General features: G+C 40.2%; 1 protein-coding gene across 2 annotated transcripts in view; it reads left to right on the top strand.

Moving 5' to 3' along the window:
* Positions 1 to 337: 337 nt before the first annotated feature.
* The window catches only part of TXNDC11 (thioredoxin domain containing 11), a 28431-nt gene continuing 5850 nt past the window's right edge, over positions 338 to 22918 (top strand). Inside the window, exons 1-9 of one of the 2 annotated variants that reach the window (XM_058035309.1) lie at positions 338 to 483; positions 4894 to 5110; positions 5826 to 5923; positions 7790 to 7919; positions 14442 to 14535; positions 15749 to 15861; positions 16800 to 17000; positions 19429 to 20212; positions 22626 to 22771. In XM_058035309.1, coding sequence (XP_057891292.1) covers positions 338 to 483; positions 4894 to 5110; positions 5826 to 5923; positions 7790 to 7919; positions 14442 to 14535; positions 15749 to 15861; positions 16800 to 17000; positions 19429 to 20212; positions 22626 to 22771 — 1929 coding nt within the window. Of the gene's footprint in view, positions 484 to 4893; positions 5111 to 5825; positions 5924 to 7789; positions 7920 to 14441; positions 14536 to 15748; positions 15862 to 16799; positions 17001 to 19428; positions 20213 to 22625; positions 22772 to 22918 lie in introns of those variants that run through there. The other variant, XM_058035310.1, reaches the window with a different exon arrangement.

Raw genomic sequence — 22918 nt, forward strand, 5'->3', positions numbered from 1 at the left:
CGGGGATTATCCACGGGCTGATCCCGGCCGGGGGCCTGGCAACGGTGCCGATTTCGAGAGCAGGAAGCGAGCACCGCAATCACCGTCCCGTTCCTCCCGCTGCCGAGCGCAGGAGGCGAGCACAGCAATCCCCGTCCCGCTTTTCCCGGCGCCGCGAGCAGGACCTGGAGCGCCGGGCGGGCTGTGCGCCTGCTCGGGCGGGCGGACGTGGCGGCGGCGGGTTGGCGGGAGGAGCGGCCGCCCCGCCCGGCCCGGCGCGCCTCACGGGCGGGCGGTGGGAGACGTGTGCGAGCGGGAGCGGCTCGGGCCCCGCGGCCCTGCCCCCCTCGGCCGGGCCATGTCGGTGTGCGGCGGCCCCGGCGACGCGGCGGCCCCGCGACTGCGGCCCCGCGCCGCCCTGATGGCGCGGCGGCCCGAGCTGCTGTGCGGCGCGGCCATCGTGCTGGGCTGCGCCTTCCTCATCGCCCTCAAAGTCACCTGCAGGTACCGGCGGGGGAGCGGGCGGACCCGGGGCTCGGCCAGGGGGGAGCCGCCGCCGGTCCGCCGCCGTTCCCAGAGGCGGTGCTGCTCCGGGGCCTGGGGCAGAGCCGCCGGCGGGGCCTGGAGGGCCGGGGTCGCCCAGCGGCGCCGTGTACCCGCTGCGGCCGGGCCGCGTCGGGCACGGGCATCCCCGGGCTGGGGGTCGGATCCTCCTCCCGGGCCCCACCACGTGCGGTCCTCAGGGCGGCTGGGACCGGTCGCGTGTCGGGGGGACAGCCATGTCTCCCTCAGCAGGATGGCAGCGGGGCGGGCAGGGGCGATAAGAACGTGGGTGGGGAGGGAGCGGAGTGTTTTAGAGACATCTGCCCCACCGCGGGTGTCGTGCTGTGGCGGCAGATTCGCGGGGCACCCACTTCTGAGGGCAGCATCAGGGTATGCAGGGCGGTGTCAGGGGGTGAACCAGGCTCTGCTCCGTGGGGCTCAGGAATGTGACAGGAGGCAATGGGCAGGAACTGATGCCCAGGAAATTCCACTTGAACCTGAAGAACTTCTTTCGTTAGTGACCGGGCACTAGGACAGATTGTACAGTGAGGCTGTGGAGTCTCCCTCTCTGGAGATATTCCGGAACCATTTGGACATAATCCTCTGCCATGTGCTCTGGAATGACCCTGCCTGAGCGGGGAGGTGGAACCAAAGGACCTACTGTGGTCTCTTCCAGCCTGCCCCGTGCTGAGGCCCTGTGACAGGCACGTTGTTGAGATGGAGCTGCTTCTGCTCATCTCCGGAGGTAGCTGGGACCTCGCGCTGCCGCCGAGCGGGCTCTGGGCCGCTGCCCTGCCCTCAGCGCTCTCGGCATCGGCGGGGCCAAACGAGTCTGTCCTGGCTCAGGTGTTGCTGTCACATCATCCCTTTGCCTGCACTTGCTTCGGACACGAAGATGTTTCGTGGTTTCCCTCCCAGTCTGGTGGTGCTCCTCTTGGGAGCTGGAACTTCCTTCTTTGCAAAGGGCTCTGCAGTTCCTGTTTGCCCGGAGCTGGTGGACGTGGAGCCAGGGGATGTTTGTACTGGAGGGCGGGGAGCAGCGGCAGTGGGCACAGGCTGGGCACAGGCTGCTCGGTTCTGGAGCCTAAACCAGGCTCTAAATATTCTGCATGGGTTTTAGGTCAATGTGACTGTTACGTGCTCCAGGTCACACTATATTAAGAACATCTACTGCACTTGGGGTTTAATTTTGAGATTAGGAGAAGGCTACGAGGTGCTGATTATGTCCCTATTCCCCAGTATCTGACAAATTTTGTTCCACAAAACACTTGATTCACAGGTAATGCATCTGAAAAATGCTAAGGCTTTCTTCGCTTACCTGTCCACAAAGGGTGTGTTACTTGAATCAGAGGGAATTTTAAGTCTGTCAATAAGTGCCTCAGAGGAGCTATGCCTCCATTCCAGGAGGCTGTATTTCACAGTGACCTGATAATGTAGATGAAATTGCAAAGCTCTTGCCGTATTTCACAATGTGTGGTGAAGGATTTCTGAACATAATGACCTCCCTGGTGTTACATTACTAAGAAAATAATACTTTTTTTTGTACTTACAATGATGCTTCCTGCTCTCCTGTATTCAAAACCTGCATATTCCTTTCATTTTACTGCTAGTTGTGTTTGAAAGCTCACCGATGGAATGTGATTGGAATGTGGTTCTCACTACCTTGTAATCTAGAAGTTTCGTTAATGGGGTTCAGCTTTTCAGATTGTGGTTAAATAGACTAATATCAGTTAGGTATTCCCTGTTTGGTTGCTGTCAGAAATATAGAAAATTAGGTGTAAACATTCCTTGTGAAGTTTGGAGCATGGTTAATTGCACATGTTAACTATAAGTACAGGACATAGTTTTTCACCACATGCCAGTATGATTTACTAGCAAGACACAGCACCAGGGCATTGGTTCTTACAATATATAGCTTTCGATATCAAGGGATAAAAAGTACAGAAAGGGAAAATTCCTATACTGCAAGGCAGTCCATTAGTGGGATTTGATGTCTTGCAAGTTTAGAGTGACTCAAGGAAGAGCCAAATGAGACCAGACCTAGCATAGGTTGGTATGAAAGCCTGTGGTCTAGAACCTGAATTATTTCTGGCACTATGCAAATGTCTTTAAAACAAGCCCACTCTCAGGATTGTGCAATCAAAGGGGCTGCTGGTCCTGTTGGCACTTGCATGTGCTTCTCTTTATTACCATGGTGTTCTCATAGAAAGCTTAAGTTTTTGTAGGCTCTGGCAGCAGCTCAATAACACAATCAGTGTTTTAATAAACAGTTTGTGCTTATTATGTAATTGTTTCTTATGTAATCCTCAGTTTACATGTGTGTAAATTTTAGGGGTTTTCTTAGGGAAATTAGTCAAGGTATTCTGTTATATGTTTGGTATTGCCGAGGAGGACACTGCTTAGCAAATCTCCTTAAGCAGCTGTTAGCTATTGATTTATTATGTTTTCATTTTAATAGTTACTGGAGTTTTTATCATATTTGAAGGTAGTCGTGCAGTTTCTGACTCACTCATGTCACGGGATTTCTGCTGATGTGTTCTACCCATTCTTAAAATTTGGAGCCAATTCATTATCTGATTTTTAGGTCTTAGGCTGTAATTCTTGAACCAATCATCCTCTTTCTATTTAATTCAGTAGAGGAAGCAGAGGTTTTAAACATATTGAGGTTGTCTGTTTTCATTAAACTAGATGGAGAGGAGAAATTCTAGCTGCTGTCTCTCAAGAAGTCTTGTGCTTTCAGCAGCTGATCAGCCTGTGAGTGCCAGAGCTCACACCTGAGCTGTGTCCTGTCCAGCTGGCAGGCAGAAATCATGGCAAGAAGCTGCAGTTTGCATAAGCATGGGTGCAGGAATGGCAGGGAACCAGAGGTGTTGGTTCTGAGGTGTCTGAAGAACTTGAGGGTTGGGAAGGAGGTGCTGAGATGGTGGCTGGGGGAGAAGGGAAGGAACACAGGCAGAAGTCCATAGAACAAAGTAGATTTTTGATAATCTGTGTAAAAACATAATGTTGGGACTGGATGAATTAATGAATTATAAACAGGAGGAACCATTTAAAATTTTCAAAATTCTGATTTTGAAGATTTGATTTTGAAGAAATTTTATATACAAATTAAGAATTTTTATAATTTGTGATATGTACTGAGGGCAATTCTAAAATGTTAAAGCTTAAGTGAGTAGCCTGGAAATGAGAGACAAGCTACAATACAGTTTTTTGCTGTATTATAAAGACAAAGATACTTCTTAAAAATTAGATAGATTGTAAAGTTTGAAAGTGTGGCAGAGTTTTTAGGAGGCTGCTTAATATATGAGGTTGACAGTGTTCAGGGCTCAATAATTTTATCACAATTAATAAAATTTTAACCTCACAAGGATCAAATATCAGATAATAAGATTTTTATAGTAGCTTTTTATTGCAAGAAAGTAAAAGAAATGCACACAAAGTAAAGAAATACACAGTCTTTCCTAAAACTTCCAGTCTTGTTATGAACCATGGCAAAATTGAGCATGACAGTGTTGTCCAGTTTTCAGTCTGGCTTGCTCTAGTGTAAATATAGCTAGGGAAAAATTTTAAAATGAAGACTGTATAAAAAGAGAGTCACACATTCATTTGTGTTTAAGGCAGATTATACCATGGCAACTTCTGAACACTGGGGAAGTCCCAAATTCTGGATTGTTTGATTGCTGATTGGATAGAAAGGGTTTCCTGAGTATTTGGTTTATTTCTTTGTATTACTTAGTGGCCAGTCTGATTTCTCTTAAAAAACTCCATCTCATAATCTCTTTAAATTTAGACTATTTGTTTATACTGTGATGTGCCCTGAGCAGTTTGCAGTCGCTGCTCTGATCAGTAAAATAAACCAGTGCACATTTATATATCTTTTCCTAATAGAATATAAAGCAAAGGGAGTATCATATACTGTAAAACAAAGCATAAGGCAGGGTAATAGGCTCTGTTTATATAAACAACACATCACAAAACTTTATGACCAGTATCTCTTTTCTTGTCAGGCTGCTGTTACCTAAGGTACAAGTGTTAAAAGAGGATGAGGCCAGGGAAGAAATCAAAAGAAATGAAAAGAAATCACTCTTCCTGGTAATTTTATGCTCTACAGCAACCAGCCATTAGAGTGTGAGCTAACATACCCATAAGCACAGTGCATGGTATCAGAGTGTGACTTTCTAAAGCTTGTGAAGGGTGATCTTTAGATTTTTATAGTATTTCATGAAACTAACTCAGATAACATAAACTGTAGTCATTCTGCATCAATCTTGTCATTGTGTGACTTTTGCTAAGATAAAACTTAGGGCTTTGGGCCCCCTTTTTTAACTGCTGCTGTACAGTCTCAATAACCACTCGATTTTCTTCCTGCAGCCGAGCAAAAGATGTAACAATGCCAGCGAAGCTTCCAGTGAGTTTTTTCTCCCCGAGATCTGCAGTGATTGATCTGTTCCGGGGGCAGTTGGACTACGCGGAGCAGCTCCGGCAGGACTCGGAAATTGTGCTCTACTTCTTCTACGCGCCCTGGTGCGGGCAGTCCATCGCAGCCAGAGAGGAGATAGAACGCGTGGCCAGCAGGTTGTCAGACCAGGTAACTCCAGAGAAAGTACCAATCTTAAACACCACCTGGTAGCTTTTCAGTGTCCAAGCTGATGGTGTTGTCTGTCTTCTCATGAGAAACAGTAGGACTTGAACACTCACATTTTAGGGAAACTCATCAGTCATCTTAAATTTAATTTAGCATACAGAGTGGTACAATAAATGGAGACTGCCTGTGGTTCCTGCTCAGTTGTCTGTTATTTCTGCTTTTAAAGGGGGAAGGCTACAACTTTCTTGTTGTAAAGTGTTTTCAGATTTGTTCACCTACCTTCAGACAGAAATTCCCTGGAGTTTGCTTCCAGTTCTGGGATCCTTGGAGACACTGGTAATCATTTAAATATTGTAACCATAACAGTGCTTTCAGACCGTTGAGTGCCTGTGAATATTTCACAGGCACAGCTGTCCTAAACCTCCACTTGTTGAGCTCCACTCTGCAGAAAAAGTAATTAATGTGGGTTATGATTAAATTAATAAATTTGAAGAATTTAGTTTAAGAGCTAAGAAGAACAGTGACCAAAAGGATTGCTGTTGCAAAGTGACAAAAAGAATTAAAAAAAGTCTGTCTGTGACAGATATGGAATACTGAGTTGAAAAGGCCCTGGAAATATCAGATGAAATGGATCGGAAAAAGTACATGAAGTACATCTTGGATAAAGTAGGTCACAGTAATGTACTTTGTTAGCTGTGAATTTTTACCTGCTTTGCAGGTGCTGTTTGTGGCCATAAATTGCTGGTGGAACCAGGGGAAATGCAGGAAGCAGAAGCATTTCTTTTATTTTCCTGTGATACACTTGTACCATCAAAGGTAAGATTTCATATATACAGTTCTAGGTTTTTTATTGTTTTGGGAAACAGAGGTATCATATAAAGTGCTGCATTGTGAAAATGTTACATTTCTGGCTTCAGTAAATAGTTTTTGGGTAGATTCTAGGTGAGCTCATCCTGTATGCTGCTCAAGTGCCTGGTAGGGCTGTAATTGTCAGTTAAATGGCACACTGGGCAATTTGTCATCCTTATGGAAATTTTGGGTTGCCTGTGCATCTCCTGGAACTTCTGCCTCCAATGAAAAGAATTCACTGTTACATATTAATTTCAGATGTCTGCTTGCTCTCTGGATGGATTATAACAACTGGTCCTAATTTATGACAGCAATAAAGAATGTACCTAAGGGTTGTTGAAGTTAGTGGAATTTAAGTGCATATTTAAATTGCACTACATAGTGAAGACCTTGTTCTAATTTTTAACTTTGCACTCATTTTTTTTATTCCCCCAAAGCTAAGATATCATTGTATAAAAATTTACACACCCTCACTTTTATTTTTTAGTATTTGTGTGTATTATTTGTTTTTTTTCCCTTGGTGTGGAGCAGAAGGTAAGGAAACATAGTTTCTAACACTACATAAAAGTGTTTTTCCTTTGTATTTTACCTTTTATTTTACTAGTCTTGAAATGCATCTCTCTTTCATTAGAGAGGCTGATTTTGTTTTTTGGGGGGAATTTATGCATTGAGGAGGAACAGTCCTGGTCTTTGTTAGCTGACCATGTAATAGACACGAGACACTGGCATAATTCAAGCTGTAATAAAAGAACCCTACAATCCCGCTTGGATGTACTTTGACTGAAACTTACTTGACCTTGAAATTACAACACAGTAAATGGATGCACTTGGTATCATCAGTAACCTTAAACAGAGCTGTAACAAGATGAGGTGTAAATCCCTATTGATACTTCATAAAATCCTGAAGGGCAGTGCACCCCTCATGCCTCAGATACTAAACCTCACATGTGGTGTCCTGGGCATGTGACATGCTGAGCAGTGAGTATTGCAATGTGCACAGAGGTTTGTAATAAACTGATGTAGAATGTAGAATGATCTAGTGGGCTCTAGGAGACCATTTTGAAGCACCTCAATACAGGTATCTCAGTGTGAGTTGGGTATTTTCCAGTGTATCTGTATGTACAAGCTATATTAAAAATGCATCACATTAAATTCTTCAGTGGAAATGGACTAATTTTTTATGCTCTTTGTGTTTGATTTCATGTGGGACAATGATTCTGTGCCCAGTCCATTTATAATTAGGAGGAAATCCTCTGGAATTCACAGCTGCAAGCTCCAGCCCACCTTGTTTTAGCACTAACGTTGTGTGAGCTGTTTTATCATATGGCTGAGGGGGAAACTGGAGCTTTGCTGAGTCTCTTTATCAGCAGTGCAACTGAATTTGTCCCTGCTTTACTGATTTCTGCTCATAAAAGGCTGTGTAAAAACATTGCACCTTTTCAGACTGATACTGTTTGAGACACTGAAAAACAAGGGAAAATAGTGACATTTTTCAGATCTGTATTTTTAAGTCTCGTGTGTTTACTTCAGAAGAAGTGGAAAGATATGTATATGGTCATGTAATTTATATCTGAGTTTTACCAAGTTCTTTAATGAGACTCAGAAGTGATTTCCATCCCTCCATATCACTAACACTGCCCCTTCCACAGATACTCTGGAGCTTCCCTCTGGTAACACAACTCCCTCATCACTTACAGCAGCCACTTGGTACAACAGAGAGCAATTCCCTAGAGGCTGAGCATGCTGTCTGTATAACTCCTATCTGCCACCCCCAGGAGGGACTCTCTACTGTTAATTTAAGTCTTAATGTTCTATTATTTTTTTTGGTACTAGTTTTGGACCAATTGAATACAAAGGCCCTATGAGTGCTGTTTATATTGAAAAGTTTGTTCGCCGGGTGATGACACCACTACTCTACATCTCGTCTCGATCAAAATTACTAGATTTCCTCTCAAATTATGAGGTACTTGTCTCTCTTCTCTAGCTTTACCACTGTGGTTCAGAAAGAGTTTGACTTGTTTAAGGATTAAATTTGATCTGCTCCAAAGTACTAGTTTATTTTCAGGATCCTGAAATCAGTGCCCTATAAATTTGTTAAAATCATTAAAATATGAAATGACAAATTCATAATGTTGATTCCCTGTATAGTTACTATTATGATCTAGTGATGCTCTTAATTTACATTACTTTAGTATGTAGAGACAACAAAGTTGTTATCTCACCAAACTGTTAAGTACGAACAAGAAAGGAAAAATCTTTTCACAAAAATCTTGTGGTCTAAGTTGGCACAGCATTTGAGAAATATATAATCATTCATTTTTAAAGAATAGTAAGCTTTTCTAGTAGGATAAGTCTTTTAACTGAAAACAAATATGAAACCAGTTGAAGCAAGGGCTCCTAATCACTTTGTATGTGGTAATTTGATGATTTTAATCCACTGGTACGTGTTGTTTTATTCATTTTTGTCTCTTGTGTTCAGGGGTGATGAGATTAGTAGCAATACTGGTGGAGTAATAACTTCCAGTCAGACAAAATATGCTTACAACAGAGCCTTTTAAAATCCCTTTGTAACTGTTGATTCTCGCAGTGCAGAGTGCAGAAGTACCATAATCTTACTAAAGCCCAAGCTGTGAGAGCAGTGTGGAAAACTGATCAACAAATCAGTGCTGTGGCAGTGGGCAGAGCATGGGAGGGACCCTGCAGTGTCTGGGGCTGGAGCAGAGTCTGTGAGAGTGCTGCTCACTGCAGTGCCTGCCTGTGCTGCAGCACGGGGCACGGCCTGTGCTGCTCAGTGGCAGCTGCCACAGCCCAGGGGACACACGCTGGGAGCTCCTCTGGGCAGGGGCTGTGCTGTTCATACCAGGAGCTACCACTGGCTTTGGTTTTCCAGTGTTTTTAGTGGGGACTGTGAGTTGTGGCCTGTCTCTGGATGCTGGTACTTCCTGTGATCACAAGCAATTCTCTTGTCCTTCCATCGCTTCAGTTTTGCTGTTCTAAAATTCTGAAACATTTCTTTGCCTCTTACAGAGATTTGAAGAAAGCCATGCTTGGTTTTTGGTTTGTGTTGTGTTATTTCTTGGTAGACTGCAGAAGGTTACCAATGAGGATATTGTCATTAAGCTTAAATTTGCTTTGCAGTTAGAGGTGCACTTCCACTGGAAAAAGACTGAGATAAAAGACAAATTTAGGAGCAACAAAGATATTTTTAAATACTGCTTAGCAGTTGAACGGATATTTTTGTTTCTGCATTCAGGCCTTACCCCCTTCCTGTGCTTGAAATTCTGTGGCTCCAAGTGCTGAGTTGCTGTTTATGCTCAGTATTTGTTGGTTTTTTGGTAGAGGCTGTTTCTGTTCATGTTGCCCCACGGTCATTTCTGCCTGAGGTTCTGTCCCAGACCACAGCTCAAGGTGCTCAATGTCTTTCTTGCCTCTGTAAATTTATGCAAGAGAGGAAGGAGGGGATACAAAAGTAACAGATACAGATAAGATGAAAGAAACATAATTGTTTATGAAGATGGACGCAGAGAAAGCCGTAGACACAAAGGAAAAGTTAGTTTTAAACTGGAAATAAACAGGCTGTTTCATCACTTCAGTCAGAAATGAGAATGTTTTACAATGTTTTTCCTATGAGTTTAGGAATTGATACCTTTTGTAGGAGAAGATACAATCCAGGGGTTTGTCCTGTGTTTAAGAAGTGAGAAAGTTTGGGGGATAGAGTAGATTATGGGCAGTTGGGACATGTATGGCACAAACTAATTGCTATTTTGAGACCCTTGGCTAGTGTCTTCTTTTGACTTTTGATCTTCTCTGTATAAAAAATACTAATTTTTAGCAGAAGGGAAAGGACAGAGGACTGTCAAGGATTGCTATTGGGCACTTTGGCAACTCTCTGCTGGTTGATCGTGTTTTTGTGATTTCACTGAAAAGCTAATTAATTTCAAGCTCAAAATAATTTGCCAGATTTTTCATCATCACTATCTAATTTTCAGTCCTGTGTTGTGGTAGCAAAAGGATTCTGTAGACCAGAAGAGATCCCGATGAACAGAATCCAGTTAAATGTAAGAACCGATGGTGTTTGTTACTCGGTCTTCGGTTCCTTCCTCGACCGAATCACGACTGTCGTGACATGCCACTTGCTCTCACTAGAGGGCGCTCAATCCCCATGGAAAAAACCTGGTTGAGGACTCGAAAGTTGAGCTCCTGTATTCTCTGGGGGTTGTGGAATGATACTAGTGTAAAACTAGAAATGGATACGAATTAATTTTTGAGAGCAAGGAAAATGTGCCATTTGGAAAGCAGTTAAAATCTTGAGCAGGAAGATGTGCAGTTTCTGCCATAACTCAAGGTACCTGTGAATACCTGTAATCAAATTTCTTTTGTTTTCTTAACTGCAGAGATGTAACAGTTTCATTTTAATCCAAACTGGCACGTCTCATTCCTCATCTGACTGCCCCAGCTGCTAGAAATGGCCTCGGCCTCCTGAGGCACAGAGGAGGAAACAGGAAGCCCCTGCAGTTAGACAAAAAGCTTCACTCATTTATGAATATTAAATGTGCTCAGGGAATCCATCATTTTCTGGCTTCAGGAGCAGCAGGGAGGAGTTGGTCTCTCTGGGAGGTGGCTGCTGTGTCTCTTAACATGTCAGCTTCCTGCTTTGCTCTCTTTGTGTAGGAATGCTTCCTGAGCATCAGCAGCTGGGTAGATCTGACACAGACAGAGATTCAGCTGGCTTTCATGTGGTGCCTATGTTAAATGATGGTGGGAAAATTTGCTTTCAGGTCTGGGTACACAATGATTTTAACATCATTGGAAAATGATGTTAAATGTAAATTTAATCTAGTATCAGTCAACAGTTTCTTTGCATTTCTGTAGTACAGATATAGTGGCATGTAATATTGGTTCTTCTGTACCCCAGAGAAGACACATTCCTTTCCTCTTGCTGTTGGCCTTCCCATGTTCACAGATAAAATGAGGCAGGAATTGTCTGCCTGCACAAGCCTGAGAGTCTGAAAAAAATCACCTCCCTTACTTCAATGCAATATAGCCAAAACATTTTTTTAAAATTACAAATTGATATAGAAGTAACTGGAGTACTAAAGACATTTATGCAGTTGTAAACTAATCATGGGGTTTTTTTCATATATTCCGTTCCCATCATTTCACTCTTTTTGGCCTTTAAATTTCAGAGCTTTTTCCTCACAGTCATTTAATGCTGCCTTTCTAAAACTCTTCAAGGCAGTTGTAGTTTCAGTGACTCCCATCAACCTTTGCAAGTGTTGTTACTCACCCTTTCCTCCCTTTTCTAAAGTGCTTATGGAAATATTGAAGTGCTTGAGTATCAGTACACATCCTGGCTGGCTATCTTTGACTGCTGAAAAACAATAATTTCTAAATGTTTTTTGTCTTTCCTACTTTCCTAAGCTGGAAAAGGACCTTCCATGTTATTTCTTATCATCTTAGTTTCTTCAGGAGTGGTTGGTAACAACTTCTAGACTTCAGGGAATTACAGCTTGCTGCATGGAGTCATCTACATGCTTGCTTATTCCTTCTACAAGTTGTGATAGGTTTGAGGCATGGTTCAGTAATAACACTGCTAGTTTTTCTCCAGTAGAAATTAATCATCTGAAAATCTCTGTTCATTCCTAAAGTTTCCATGCACTTGCTGTTTGGTAATTGTTGAGATGCTTGGTAAGTCTGTTACTTGATTTAATTGTATCCCACATCACTTTCCATTCCTGTGGTGTAGGGACCAAGCAAGAAATAGGCTTCCCTACAACTTATGATTTTATATTTCCATATGTGAGTTTCATTAGGAGATAGCACTAAGAACTCTTCACTAATGGACATCCTCAGGTTTGCTCCAAAGCCTTTCCTACAGACACTTGGTTTGAGACAGGGACTGAAAAATCATTTCCTGGAAAGAAGAGCTGCAGCAAGCTCCACTCTAGCAGTGCCCATGCTCCTAATGCTCCTAAGCACCCTTGGACATGTCAGTGTTTATTCCTCTGGCTTGAAGCAGCAGCTTCAGCTGATGGCTCCTGAGTGCTCACATGAAGGTGGGTACCCAGAGCTGCACACTGCTGGGAGCAGCTGCTCCTCAGTAACATTGGGTGTAGGTTCCTCCTGAACTGTTTGCTCCAGCTGTTCCTGAGTTTTGGAGGCTCTTACATGGAAGAAGGTGGGAGTTGTTGCTGTTCAGCTCTTCTTGACCTACTTGTATTCCAAACCAAGAACTTCTTGTTCACATTGAGATACCTGTTCTGTGAGACTTGAACCTCACTTTTACAGAGCAAGAATTGTTAACAGTTGCAATACCTGAAAGCATTCAGTCTTACTAAAAATTTCACTCTTACAGACAGGAAAACTTTCTTGGTACTTGAGAAAAAATACAGTAATTTAGTCCCTTTACTCCTTTGTATTATTGCACCTGTAACAGGGCAAAATCTTTCACTGGTCTGGGATGATGATTAAAAGGACTTTATTTAACCAGATTACTGATTAGGCATAGAGCATTAGTAAATACTAGTATATATAGTAGTGTATAGTGGCATATATTCTCCAACTACACATATTTTAATTGAAAAAACAATTTACAAAAATTATCTTTTGGGAAACATTATTCACAATCTGGAAATCTTAAGCTTCTGTTAGTGTAAAGCAGAACTGTCACTCTGAATCAGAATGTTACCTTTTAAATAACATTATAAATACTTCTGCATCTGACTTCTGGCTTCTTGCCACACTTTACTGTCACTTTTGACTCTCCTTTCTTTCACTAGTTGGTGTCCTGAATTCACTTGGTACAACATTAGTATTCAAAAATAGTCCTGGGAAATGGGACGTGAAAATTTTGATTATTTTATCAGTCTCCTTATTTTCATTCAGTTGAATGCTTTCAAAGTCTTTTAGAAGGGATTGTTTCTTTTTACTGTCTTAGTTTTGGAACTAAGAGAAAAAGATGATCATTAATTACTAACCTGTATGTTGTTTAAAAAAGAACACTGAGTGCTATTATTTTATTGTGTTTTTTCGCTACTATTTTATTTCTGTTTTTATTTTCTTCTTGGTAATTATTGTTGCAGAAATTTCCTTAATTGCTTGTAACTCATTTTTGTTATTGATAATTTTTTGGGGTACCTTACAAAGAATCCTTATGAACAGGGGCTTTATGGTTAGCATTCATCCATGAAAGAGGATTCATGCCTAAAAAGAGAAGTCATGAGCTGGAATGGGAAATGTTGTCGTTGGTGAACATTTTCAAGATTGCTGATTGTATTGAATTAGATCAGTGTGTTAGGCTGATATGAATCACTGAATTCATATTAATAATAACAGGTAAATGTACGTTCATGTTTCAAAAAGAAATTTAAAATTTTATATGTAGAGCTCAAAAAAAAAAAAAAAAGGCAGTCTCTGAAGTACCAAATGAAAATCCTCGTGTGAGGATGTATTTGCCACACAAATGGGTGCCAGGTGAGTCTGGAATCTTCCGTTCCACAGCAGTCCCTGGAGTGCTCTTGCTTTGTGTGTCAAATGCCTTCTGTGTGCACTGCTGGAAATGAGGTACAAATAACACCGAATAACCAAATGCCATCACTTAGTCTGTCCTGAAAGTTAGTTAAGCCCATTTGAGCGATGAGTCAAAAATATAATTAACCGTAATTTTTAATGGATTATATTTCTAAAAATTTAAAACCCAAGCTTAACTGAAATATTGGAATGAAAAAAATCTAGTGTGTACCTCTTTTTTCCAAGTCAGCCTGTCCCAGATTCTCTCCTGAGTTAATTAGGAAGTCATTCACCTGGAAAAATCAGTAGGCCTGTTCTGGGATGAGTCTTTTAAATTTGGAATTTGTCTGTCTGGCAATTTGAAGAGCTTTATGGATATGCAGGTGGGATATGGAGTTCTCAAGATTTTTGTGCAGTTGGTCTCTCACTGACTCTTTAGGATATACTGAAAGGATTTACAGTGACTGTAGCATAAAGATGGGATAATCACTTACCTTAGCAGGTCAAGTATTGACACACTGAATGTGTGAATTCATGTGTAAATACTAATTATGTGCAACATAAACAAAGTGTTATTGCTTAAGCCTTTTATACTCTGAAAAATTGTATTTGATATTCCAATTCTAAAAAAACCTTTATGATGCTTATGCTTCTTACCTTGGTGCTGGAACTGGTTTAAAATATAGTTGTGAAGAAAATAGTAATTGTTTTTGGTGAACTTCAACATGGGAAACACCATTAGAAATGTAGCATCCATAAAGCCCCTCTCTCTTACTTGAGCTTTTGAATGACAGCTTCATTCTTTCAATGAGAACTGATTCCCATTCAGTCTTTTAATATTAAAATTTTTGTTGCAGCATAAAGTGACTGCTCTTCAGTAAACGTTGTTGTCTTTTAAGAGTCTGTTGTGTTTACTGTAGTCTCATATATTTATACTTGAAAATGGCTTAATTAACTCTAATTCTTATTGTTTCAGCCTGGAGTTGTGGGATTTTTTGAGTTCAATGCTTCACCTCAACCGCCTGGTTATTTAACATTCTTCACATCAGCATTACATTCATTAAAGAAAGGTAAAAGCTCTGTTTTCATAATTTAAGGTGTCTGTGAATGGGTTATGTCTAAGTGCTTCAGTAGTTTTTTGCAATATTTTCTAACTTAGGAATTAATCCCTTCTGAGTGTTTCTTGGTGTTCTAACTGTGGGACTGTCTCATTACAGTTGAGGATTGCTTACATAAAAAGTTTACAATGTGATCAGCCTGGTTTAAACCAGGAGAGAGTTCCCTCAGACCCCCACGTGTAGCTGCAGCCCATCCAGGGCCATAGTCAGGCTGGCACTTGGTTAGAGTAAATCCAGGAGTCTTTGTCCTGTGTCACAGGCACTGGGATGGACTGGGCTGTGTCAGCCCTTGGAAACTGAATTCAGTGATGGGTGGAGTTACAGAGCTGCTGCAAGGCAGCCTGAGAAGGGCCTTTGTCTCCCTCTTATAATCTAAATTCTCTCCCACTGATAATCTAAAATACAAACCCTCTTGATTGTGTTTAAACATGCAAACTTTGTGATGATCGATACCTCATTTTTGGGTCATCAATTTGGGATAGACCCTTCTTAAAGTTGAAAATTAACATGTTTTTTGAATTTTTCTTCCTGTCAGCAATGAAGGAGATTCATACTTATTTTTTCTTATTTGTACTTACTCATTCTTATTTTTTACTGTGCCACTGATGTGATAAAGAGCCTGTTCTATATTTTGCTCTGTGATTTTCACATTTGTACATGGTATTAGTTCTTTGCAACATAAAGATAAGCAGTCTTTCTTCATGTGTACATATTTATAAGTGTAGAATATATATTTATAAATGATACATATTTACTGTAAATGTGCATCACCTAATGTTCATGCATGTGTATCATCTTGGCTTTTGAGATGCCATAAACCACAGCAAGGTGCATCTGTGGTACCAGATTCTGTATTTCCTAAGCAAATAGGAAATTGGCTTAGGAAATACAGAATCTGGTACCACAGATGCACCTTGCTGTGGTTTATGGCATCTCAAATTTGGACAATTGAGGTTACACAGACAGGTCTCTATACCTGGAGTGCAGGAGGGGAACACGTTTGTGCTTCTTGCCATCTTTCTTCTGCTGTAATCACCAGCGTTGGCAGTAGCTCTTCAAAGATTTCTGTGCCTTTACCCAGCACTGTTGTGTGTTCTGGTTTGGGGGTGGTGTTCCAGGGGAGTTCAGTGTGTGTAATTGTTTTCAAAGATTGCAAACCTTTCAGATTACCTTGGCACAATGCGCTTTGGCGTGGTCACGGATAAGCGTGTGGCAGAGGAGATCTCCCTGGTGCACTCTGGCAGTGTGTATTTGCACAGACATGCCAACACATCTCTTGTGAGTATTGCTGTGTGCTGTAGGGACTCTGATGTGGTATAGGCATGCTCAGGGATCAGAATTAGAAAACTACTTGAATGAGGATATTGACAATGATTTTGTGGAGGAATAATAGGAACGGTGAAAACTTCCATTTTGGCTTAAAGGTATAACATGGCACTGATTAGACAAATCACCCAAATTAAATTAAATTAATTTATAATAACTCTTAATCCATGTGCCCTGCATTTGAAAAGTTAAGGCTGAAAATACTAACTTTCAGATTTACTATTTGGCATAGAGACACTACCTAGCCACACTGGCACCATGAGTGTAAAGCAGGTATTCTGATGTGTATTTTATTCAATTGAGACTATGGAAAACAGGGCTTTGGGCGAAATAGCATAAAATACATTAAATTTTTTTTTTTCTAATTACTTAAGATAAACTTGCCTGACTATATTAAAATTGATCCTAGAACCTGTGAGCACCTTTTAGTATATACTTCTTTCCTTTGCTTTCAGGAATGAGAAATACCAGTTTTAAATGCAGCCTTGATGTTTGTCTTAAAAGGCTAATTTAAAATGAGTTAATATGGTGACTGAATAGTGGGAAGAATGTTCTAACTTTACATGAATTAAAATAAATGATGGTACCAGCTTAAAGCTCTTTTGCTTACAAAGAAAATGTATAGTATTGAGAAAAGTCAAGATTACAAAGATGTAGTAAAAGAAGGAGGAGCTTCCCTGATAGAATCCTTTTTGCTTGTGGATGTTATTGTAATCTGATGAGCATTTGGAAAGCTTGTGTGAAATGCTGCAGTTTGATGATACTTTTGCATTTAGAAAGAAAGTTCTAATCACCACAGTAACAACTCATACCATACTGAAGAACTTTTGTTCTTCAAAACATTTGTTACTAAATGAAGTGAGAACAAAACTGTTTTTTCCCCCTCCAAGATCTATCCAAAAGACATCATGAACTTCACTGCTGAGAACATTTGCAAGTGGGCTCTGGAAAATCGGGAGATGCTCATCCGCTGGCTGAGACCTCATGGTGGGAAAAGCCTTCTTCTAAACAATGAGCTGAAGAAAGGACCAGCACTTCTCATATTTATACCTTATAACCCCCTAGCAGAAATTCATCCTCTTTTAGATGAAGTAAGTGAAATCTTTTTTTTTTTTTTTAACTTCAAAAATACTAAAACATGAGAGCTGTGGTCAGGGGTCTGAGGTTAATTGTGACACATACCTCATTTCAGCTCACTGTTCCAAGTATCTGGTTTTGTTTAGAAGCACTTTTTCAAGCTCTATTATCACAACTCCCTTACACTGATTTGCATCTCACACAGTGTGCCTTTGCCTGACTCAACAGCTGTTCAGAACAAAGATATCTAACTCTTCCTTGACCTCCTACTTTTTGTGGTGGGTGCAATGTAAGAGATGCAGATCTTTCCCAGCTAGAACTGAAGACTTGAGTGTTTTGTCCACCCCATTCTATTTCTCCTCTCTTGTCCTTCCAGAGGTGCTTGTGCAATGAAGAGTGGATCTTTTGTAAAACCAGACAGTGTTATTTGAAATACCCAATCAAACTACTCAGAGCCAATCTGATTTTTATATCCTGGGTGTTCCTTAATCACCTACCAATTTTCTCTTCCTCTGAACTGCCTAGGACAGGAGTTTGTGGGGCTGTGGAGAAATGAGATAGGGAAACTAACTTGGATGAAAACTAGTTTTTTGTCCCTGGGCTATTTTCTGGCTGGAACCCATCATCCCATTTAGTATAACACAAAGCTGCACATCCCAGTGTGATCATGTAGCTCTAAGCAGTGTGGAACAGACAATCACTTGTGAAAGACCAAAAGCAGGGCTGAGTTTTTGTGACAGTGCTGACTTACCTGGCATCTGTGTCCAGGAATGTGCAGTTTCCACAAGGAGGCCTAATTAATATTGCAGTGTGTGAAACAATAAGGAAAAAATTAAAGTAACTTATTAAACAATATTTAGCTAAGCTAAATAGACACAATAAAAGGTACACTAGACTGCTATGAAATAGGATTGGGGAAGTGTATGCCTGGAGAAGAGCTGCCATTACTCTTGTAGTAACCTGTCTTCTGTTTGGCAGGCTTTGTTCAGTGGGGCTTGTCACAGATGACACATTCTAGTAACAGCTACCACTTATTTCTACCAAATCAGTGCAGCAGAAGGTGGATGTTCCATTTCAGATTTCATTCTGCTAAATAACAGTGTTTATCAAAATATGAAATGAGATACAAAATAATCCCGTTGTCCTTGTATAGCTTCACTTGGACAGGGAGATATTATGCAACTTGTTTGCCCTGGGAAGAGCTGTTTACTGCAGCCAGCCTGTGGGTTTCATCAAGCAGTGAAACCACTTGACTGAAAGGCAGTTGCAGAGAACAAGGCTCTCAAGTTGAGTGTTGAAAAATCTCACAGCAAAAATTTTTTTCTGATTACAGCTCGCTGAAATGAGATTTCTTACTGCACATCTGGTTTTCTGTTCATAATCTCTTCTCAAGCTTCTTTAGGTAGTCCAGATCTCCAGGCTAGGTTACAGTGTGAGGGGCCAAGTTTTTTCAAGTATTCAGTTAAGCCTTTTCAGGATGAAAATTTCCAACAGCTAATTCTAGAAGACTGTAACAATGCATTGCTGTAGACCCTGTTAATACTGAGGGTCCTGTGACACAACAGCCCTCCTGGATGTGACATTTCAACATACCTTTGATAATTTAAATGGTTTCTGTCAGTGTTCTCCTGTAAGCAGTGTGTGGTGCTCTGTATTTTGTTTTGTGTGCTAATAAGAATGATAGGAAACTTCCTCTCTCATTTTTCTTCCTTGCGTGTGCTGTTACTTGTCTCCCAGAAAGGGAATTCCTTATATGGTCCATACATGTCCCTTTTTCTCTGCCTGTTTACCCTTGGTTATGAAAAGCAAACTGGTGATGAAGTATAGAAATGTTTGCATGGAGGGACAGGTTGGTTTTTGTCTTATTTTCTTTCTTCTCCCAGTAAGTTACAATGTACAGAATACACGTGGAGTATTACAACTATCTGCCCGTGGTTGGGAGAATACAAACATTGCTTCAGCACTCTCAGTGAATGTTACAAAATCCATTTACCACCTGTGCCAGAAGAAATCTCTATTCCCTTTTCATATGAGAATGCTTTCATGTATTTTCTCCTTCTATTGGAAAATGAATGAAATTCAGGAACCTCTACTCAGTAATACTTTGTGTAGTGGAGTTTAGCCATAACATGTAGTGTTACTGCACTGTAGTAAATCTGTTGCATGGAGGACCTTGCAGTCAGTGTGATGAACTGAATAATATTTTAAATTGACTTTGTTGTTCTATATATGCAATGTTTATATGCTGAAATATATGAAAATTCAACTTTGTTGTTAAGTCAGAGCCCCCTGTAATTTTTTGAAAGAGCAAAGATTAGTCAACTCAGTGTTTCTGAAGTTCCATCTCTAATTGCATATAATGTTGTTAAACCTGCAAAAGATAACTGCATTTGGGTGAACTATGTACAGTTAATCTTGATTTTTTTCTCTCTCTCTTTTAAGATTACCAAAGTGGCCTTGGAATACCACAAGTGTAATAAAAGCCAGGCAGCTGAGGCAGACCTTCAGCCTGCAGGAGACTCTGATTCACCAGCTTTTGATTCCTCAGTGACAGATGCACAGCTGAAGTTCTCTGAAACGTTTCCCATAGCCAAGTACCCGTGCTGTAACACGGTGGTGCTTCCACAGTGGCACTCCATCTCCAGAACCCACAATGTCTGTGAGCTCTGTGTTAACCAGACTCTTGGTGTCAAACCAAATAAAGTCCATGTGCCACACTGTAACTTCTTAGAGATAGAAGCAGCTTTGGACTCTTTCTACCTCCAGGAACATACTTTTTTCCAAGTAATATCAAATACCATAGAATGCAGCAATTTCTTAAGTTTCTATAGTCCCTTTAGCTATTACACTGCATGTTGCAGGACAGTAAACAGGCATTTTTTAAGTCTCATGAGTTCTGAGAAGACCATCTTTGAGACCCCCAAAGTAGCATTTTCTTCCCATAGGAAGAAAGATAACACTCAATTTTCTATTCCTCACATTGAGGATAGGAATTGTTTTATTCCTGACCTTAATATTAGTAGCATGAACATTACTGGTCTGAGCTGCAGGACCAACAAAACCTTGAATCTCTATCTACTGGATTCAAATCTTTTTTGGATATATGCAGAGAGACTAGGAGCATCAAGATCTACTCATCTTAAGGAATTTGCTGCCATTGTTGACCTGAAAGAAGAAGTGCACTATGTTCTGGACCAGAATCAGTCCCTTGTTGGACCTACCCTAGGTACAGTATTCACTATACAAATGCTTGCATTCAGAATATTGTATTTCCAAGCAGGAATGGAAAATTTAATGCCATTGTAAAAGTGAGACTACTTTGTGAAGTTAACACTGTAAATATTAATTTGTTCTATTCTATTTAGTAGTTAACTAAGCATTTATGAATGATTCTGTTGGCTAGAATAGAATCATATTCTAGGTGGCATAAGAGCTAAGTTCCTTATACCATAAGTAATTTGCTTTATAAGAATTCACCTTAAAATGTGTGATTCTTGACTGCATGCATTGGTGGAATTGGTAAAATCTAAATTAACTTGTGTGTGGAAAAAAATTTCTGTTCATCTAAAATAACTGATTACAGAAGATGCTTGTATATTAATAATGGTGTTGGTGTTTGCTCAGCTGTTCTGAAATATCACAGAATTTTGGGACATACTGACCACTTAGCAGCAGAGACTTCCCCATCCTCTTGTCCTCTGAAACCAACTTGCTTCAAATTTATGTTGAAAAGTGTGTCTGTTTCAAGGTAACAAGGTAGAGCTCTGAAGTGGTTGTGGCCAAATCTGCCTATTGTTATTTCCTGTCTGAATTGGAGGAGGGAAAAAAAGACACCCAGAAAAACAAACAAAGCAAAAAAAACCTGACAAAACAACTCAAGGATTGCAGTTCTGATTTATTTGCAAGTTTGTGAATAAGACACAATATTCCTAACTGTGTGCATTTGCCTGTCATGCTGATGTGCAAAACTGAGTGTACCTTCAGAAAATACTGAGTTTCCTAATGTTGGCTATGTAAGTAAACATGGAAGAAAATTCAGCTATTAAAATAAATTGCTCAAGAACATATATCACTATAATTCTTATAGCACCAATTACATTTCCTTTTAGCCATAAATCTAAGTACAAAAAGATGCACAACATAGAATAAATAGCCATGTTCTTATTAAGGATCACATGCAGCCCTGTATCCTGTCTCTATCCCAACCCAGGAAAAGACTCTGCAAAAACAAACAAAAACCTCAGTGACCATAAAAGGATGCTTAGGAAATATTAAGATCAGAATGAGGACATAGAAATTTCCTTCCCCTTTGTGCTCCCAGTACTTTGTGTCTCAAACATTTTTTAGGTCACAGGATTTCCTGAGCATGATGAGGGTTTCTCTGCAGAGTAATATTCAGTACATTGCTGTTCCATCATTTGAACATCCAGAAAACTTTTGCTTCTACATATTTTATCAAGGAGTCTCTGATTTATGATTGGGTTTGGTGCTTTTTATTTTAATTCCGTAAGATTTTGACTTAATATTTCATAATATCAAAACAAATCATTGGGTGCTTAATACTTTTGTCAGATCTCAGTCTTTATAGATGGTTTCTAGAAATTCAGGAATATGTAAGCATGATAAAAGAGTAATGAAAGAAAGGGGTTAATTAAAATAAAATAAGTATTCCAAGTCTGGAGATCTGAAAAGAAAAAGAATCCTCTTTTGGCCTAGGGTGAGATTTAAATAAAATGCTGAATAGTAAATAAGGAACTAAATGTACTGCTGATCACATTTCAGAGATAAACTTGCTGATCTGGTATTTTGTATGTCTGTAGTGCAGTTTTACTTGGGCCTAGTTTTTATGCTGGAAATACAAGCACAAAGTCGTTTCTGTTTGATAAAACAATTCTTTTAAATGTTTTTTCATATTTTACCTTTTTTTCTTGATTATTAAATATACTTATTTCTTAATGCACAGAATAATACTTCTCTATCCAAGTTGAAAAGAAGGATATTGCTGATGCCTTGCAGCAATTTTGAGAATGTAGTTCAGGCTCAGAGTAGTGTAGCTGAAGGTAATTGAGGGCTTTGGAGCTTATTTTAAATTTTTACCAGTTGCCAGCTACTTGCTAAATATCTTAAAATTAAGGAGAAAGTAGAACAAAGAGGAAGGTGGTCACTGGTAGACAAAAGGGGATGGGTGATATTGGCATGGAAATAGCAGATGTTTAAAGGTCAAAAGAAAAGAATTACCGAGAAAGTAATTAAAAATGGAAGAAAAAATGCAAATAAATGTGGAACTAAGTGGAACCTTTCAATATATATATAAGTTCAAAAAATTGAGCGGTTACTGTTTATGATTGAGCAGGTGTGTGATTAGGAGAATAGAATATTATTATTATGGCACATTGACACAAGGTTAAAATCCAGTGTGGCAACTGACAAGACTGTAATGAGCAAAATAAAAAACAAACAGTGAAGGTTTATCCTGTTTTCACATCAGTTGTGGTTACCAAACTGTCAGAAATTAATGACATGAAACCAGATTTCAGTCTGTATTTTCTCTGTTAGTTCTTCTGAGTTCTAAAGCAAAAAGTACCAAAATCACCTCTGCAAAACCATAATAACTTTGATATGTATCAATTTCATTTCAGAGACCTTCATTAAAAACTTCAGCGTTCTCTACAGTCCCTTGAAAAGGCATCTGGTTGATGACCCTTCAGTCCATTTTGATGAGGAGCATGTGGTGACTGAAGTGACCACGAGCACCTTCCACCAGACCGTGTTCCTGAGTGCCAAGGTAGCCCCAAGTCAGCCTGCAGCTTCTCACAGATCAGGGCATGGATTTTAGGGAGGGCATGTTTAATGTTGACATGCTTTTCTTACTTATAACATAAAATGCACTGTTTTGTAAGAATTCAAAAGCTTTCCAGTTGCATGCCATGAG

The sequence above is a fragment of the Melospiza georgiana genome, chromosome 16 (genome assembly GCF_028018845.1).
Source record: "Melospiza georgiana isolate bMelGeo1 chromosome 16, bMelGeo1.pri, whole genome shotgun sequence".
Lineage (NCBI taxonomy): Eukaryota > Metazoa > Chordata > Aves > Passeriformes > Passerellidae > Melospiza > Melospiza georgiana.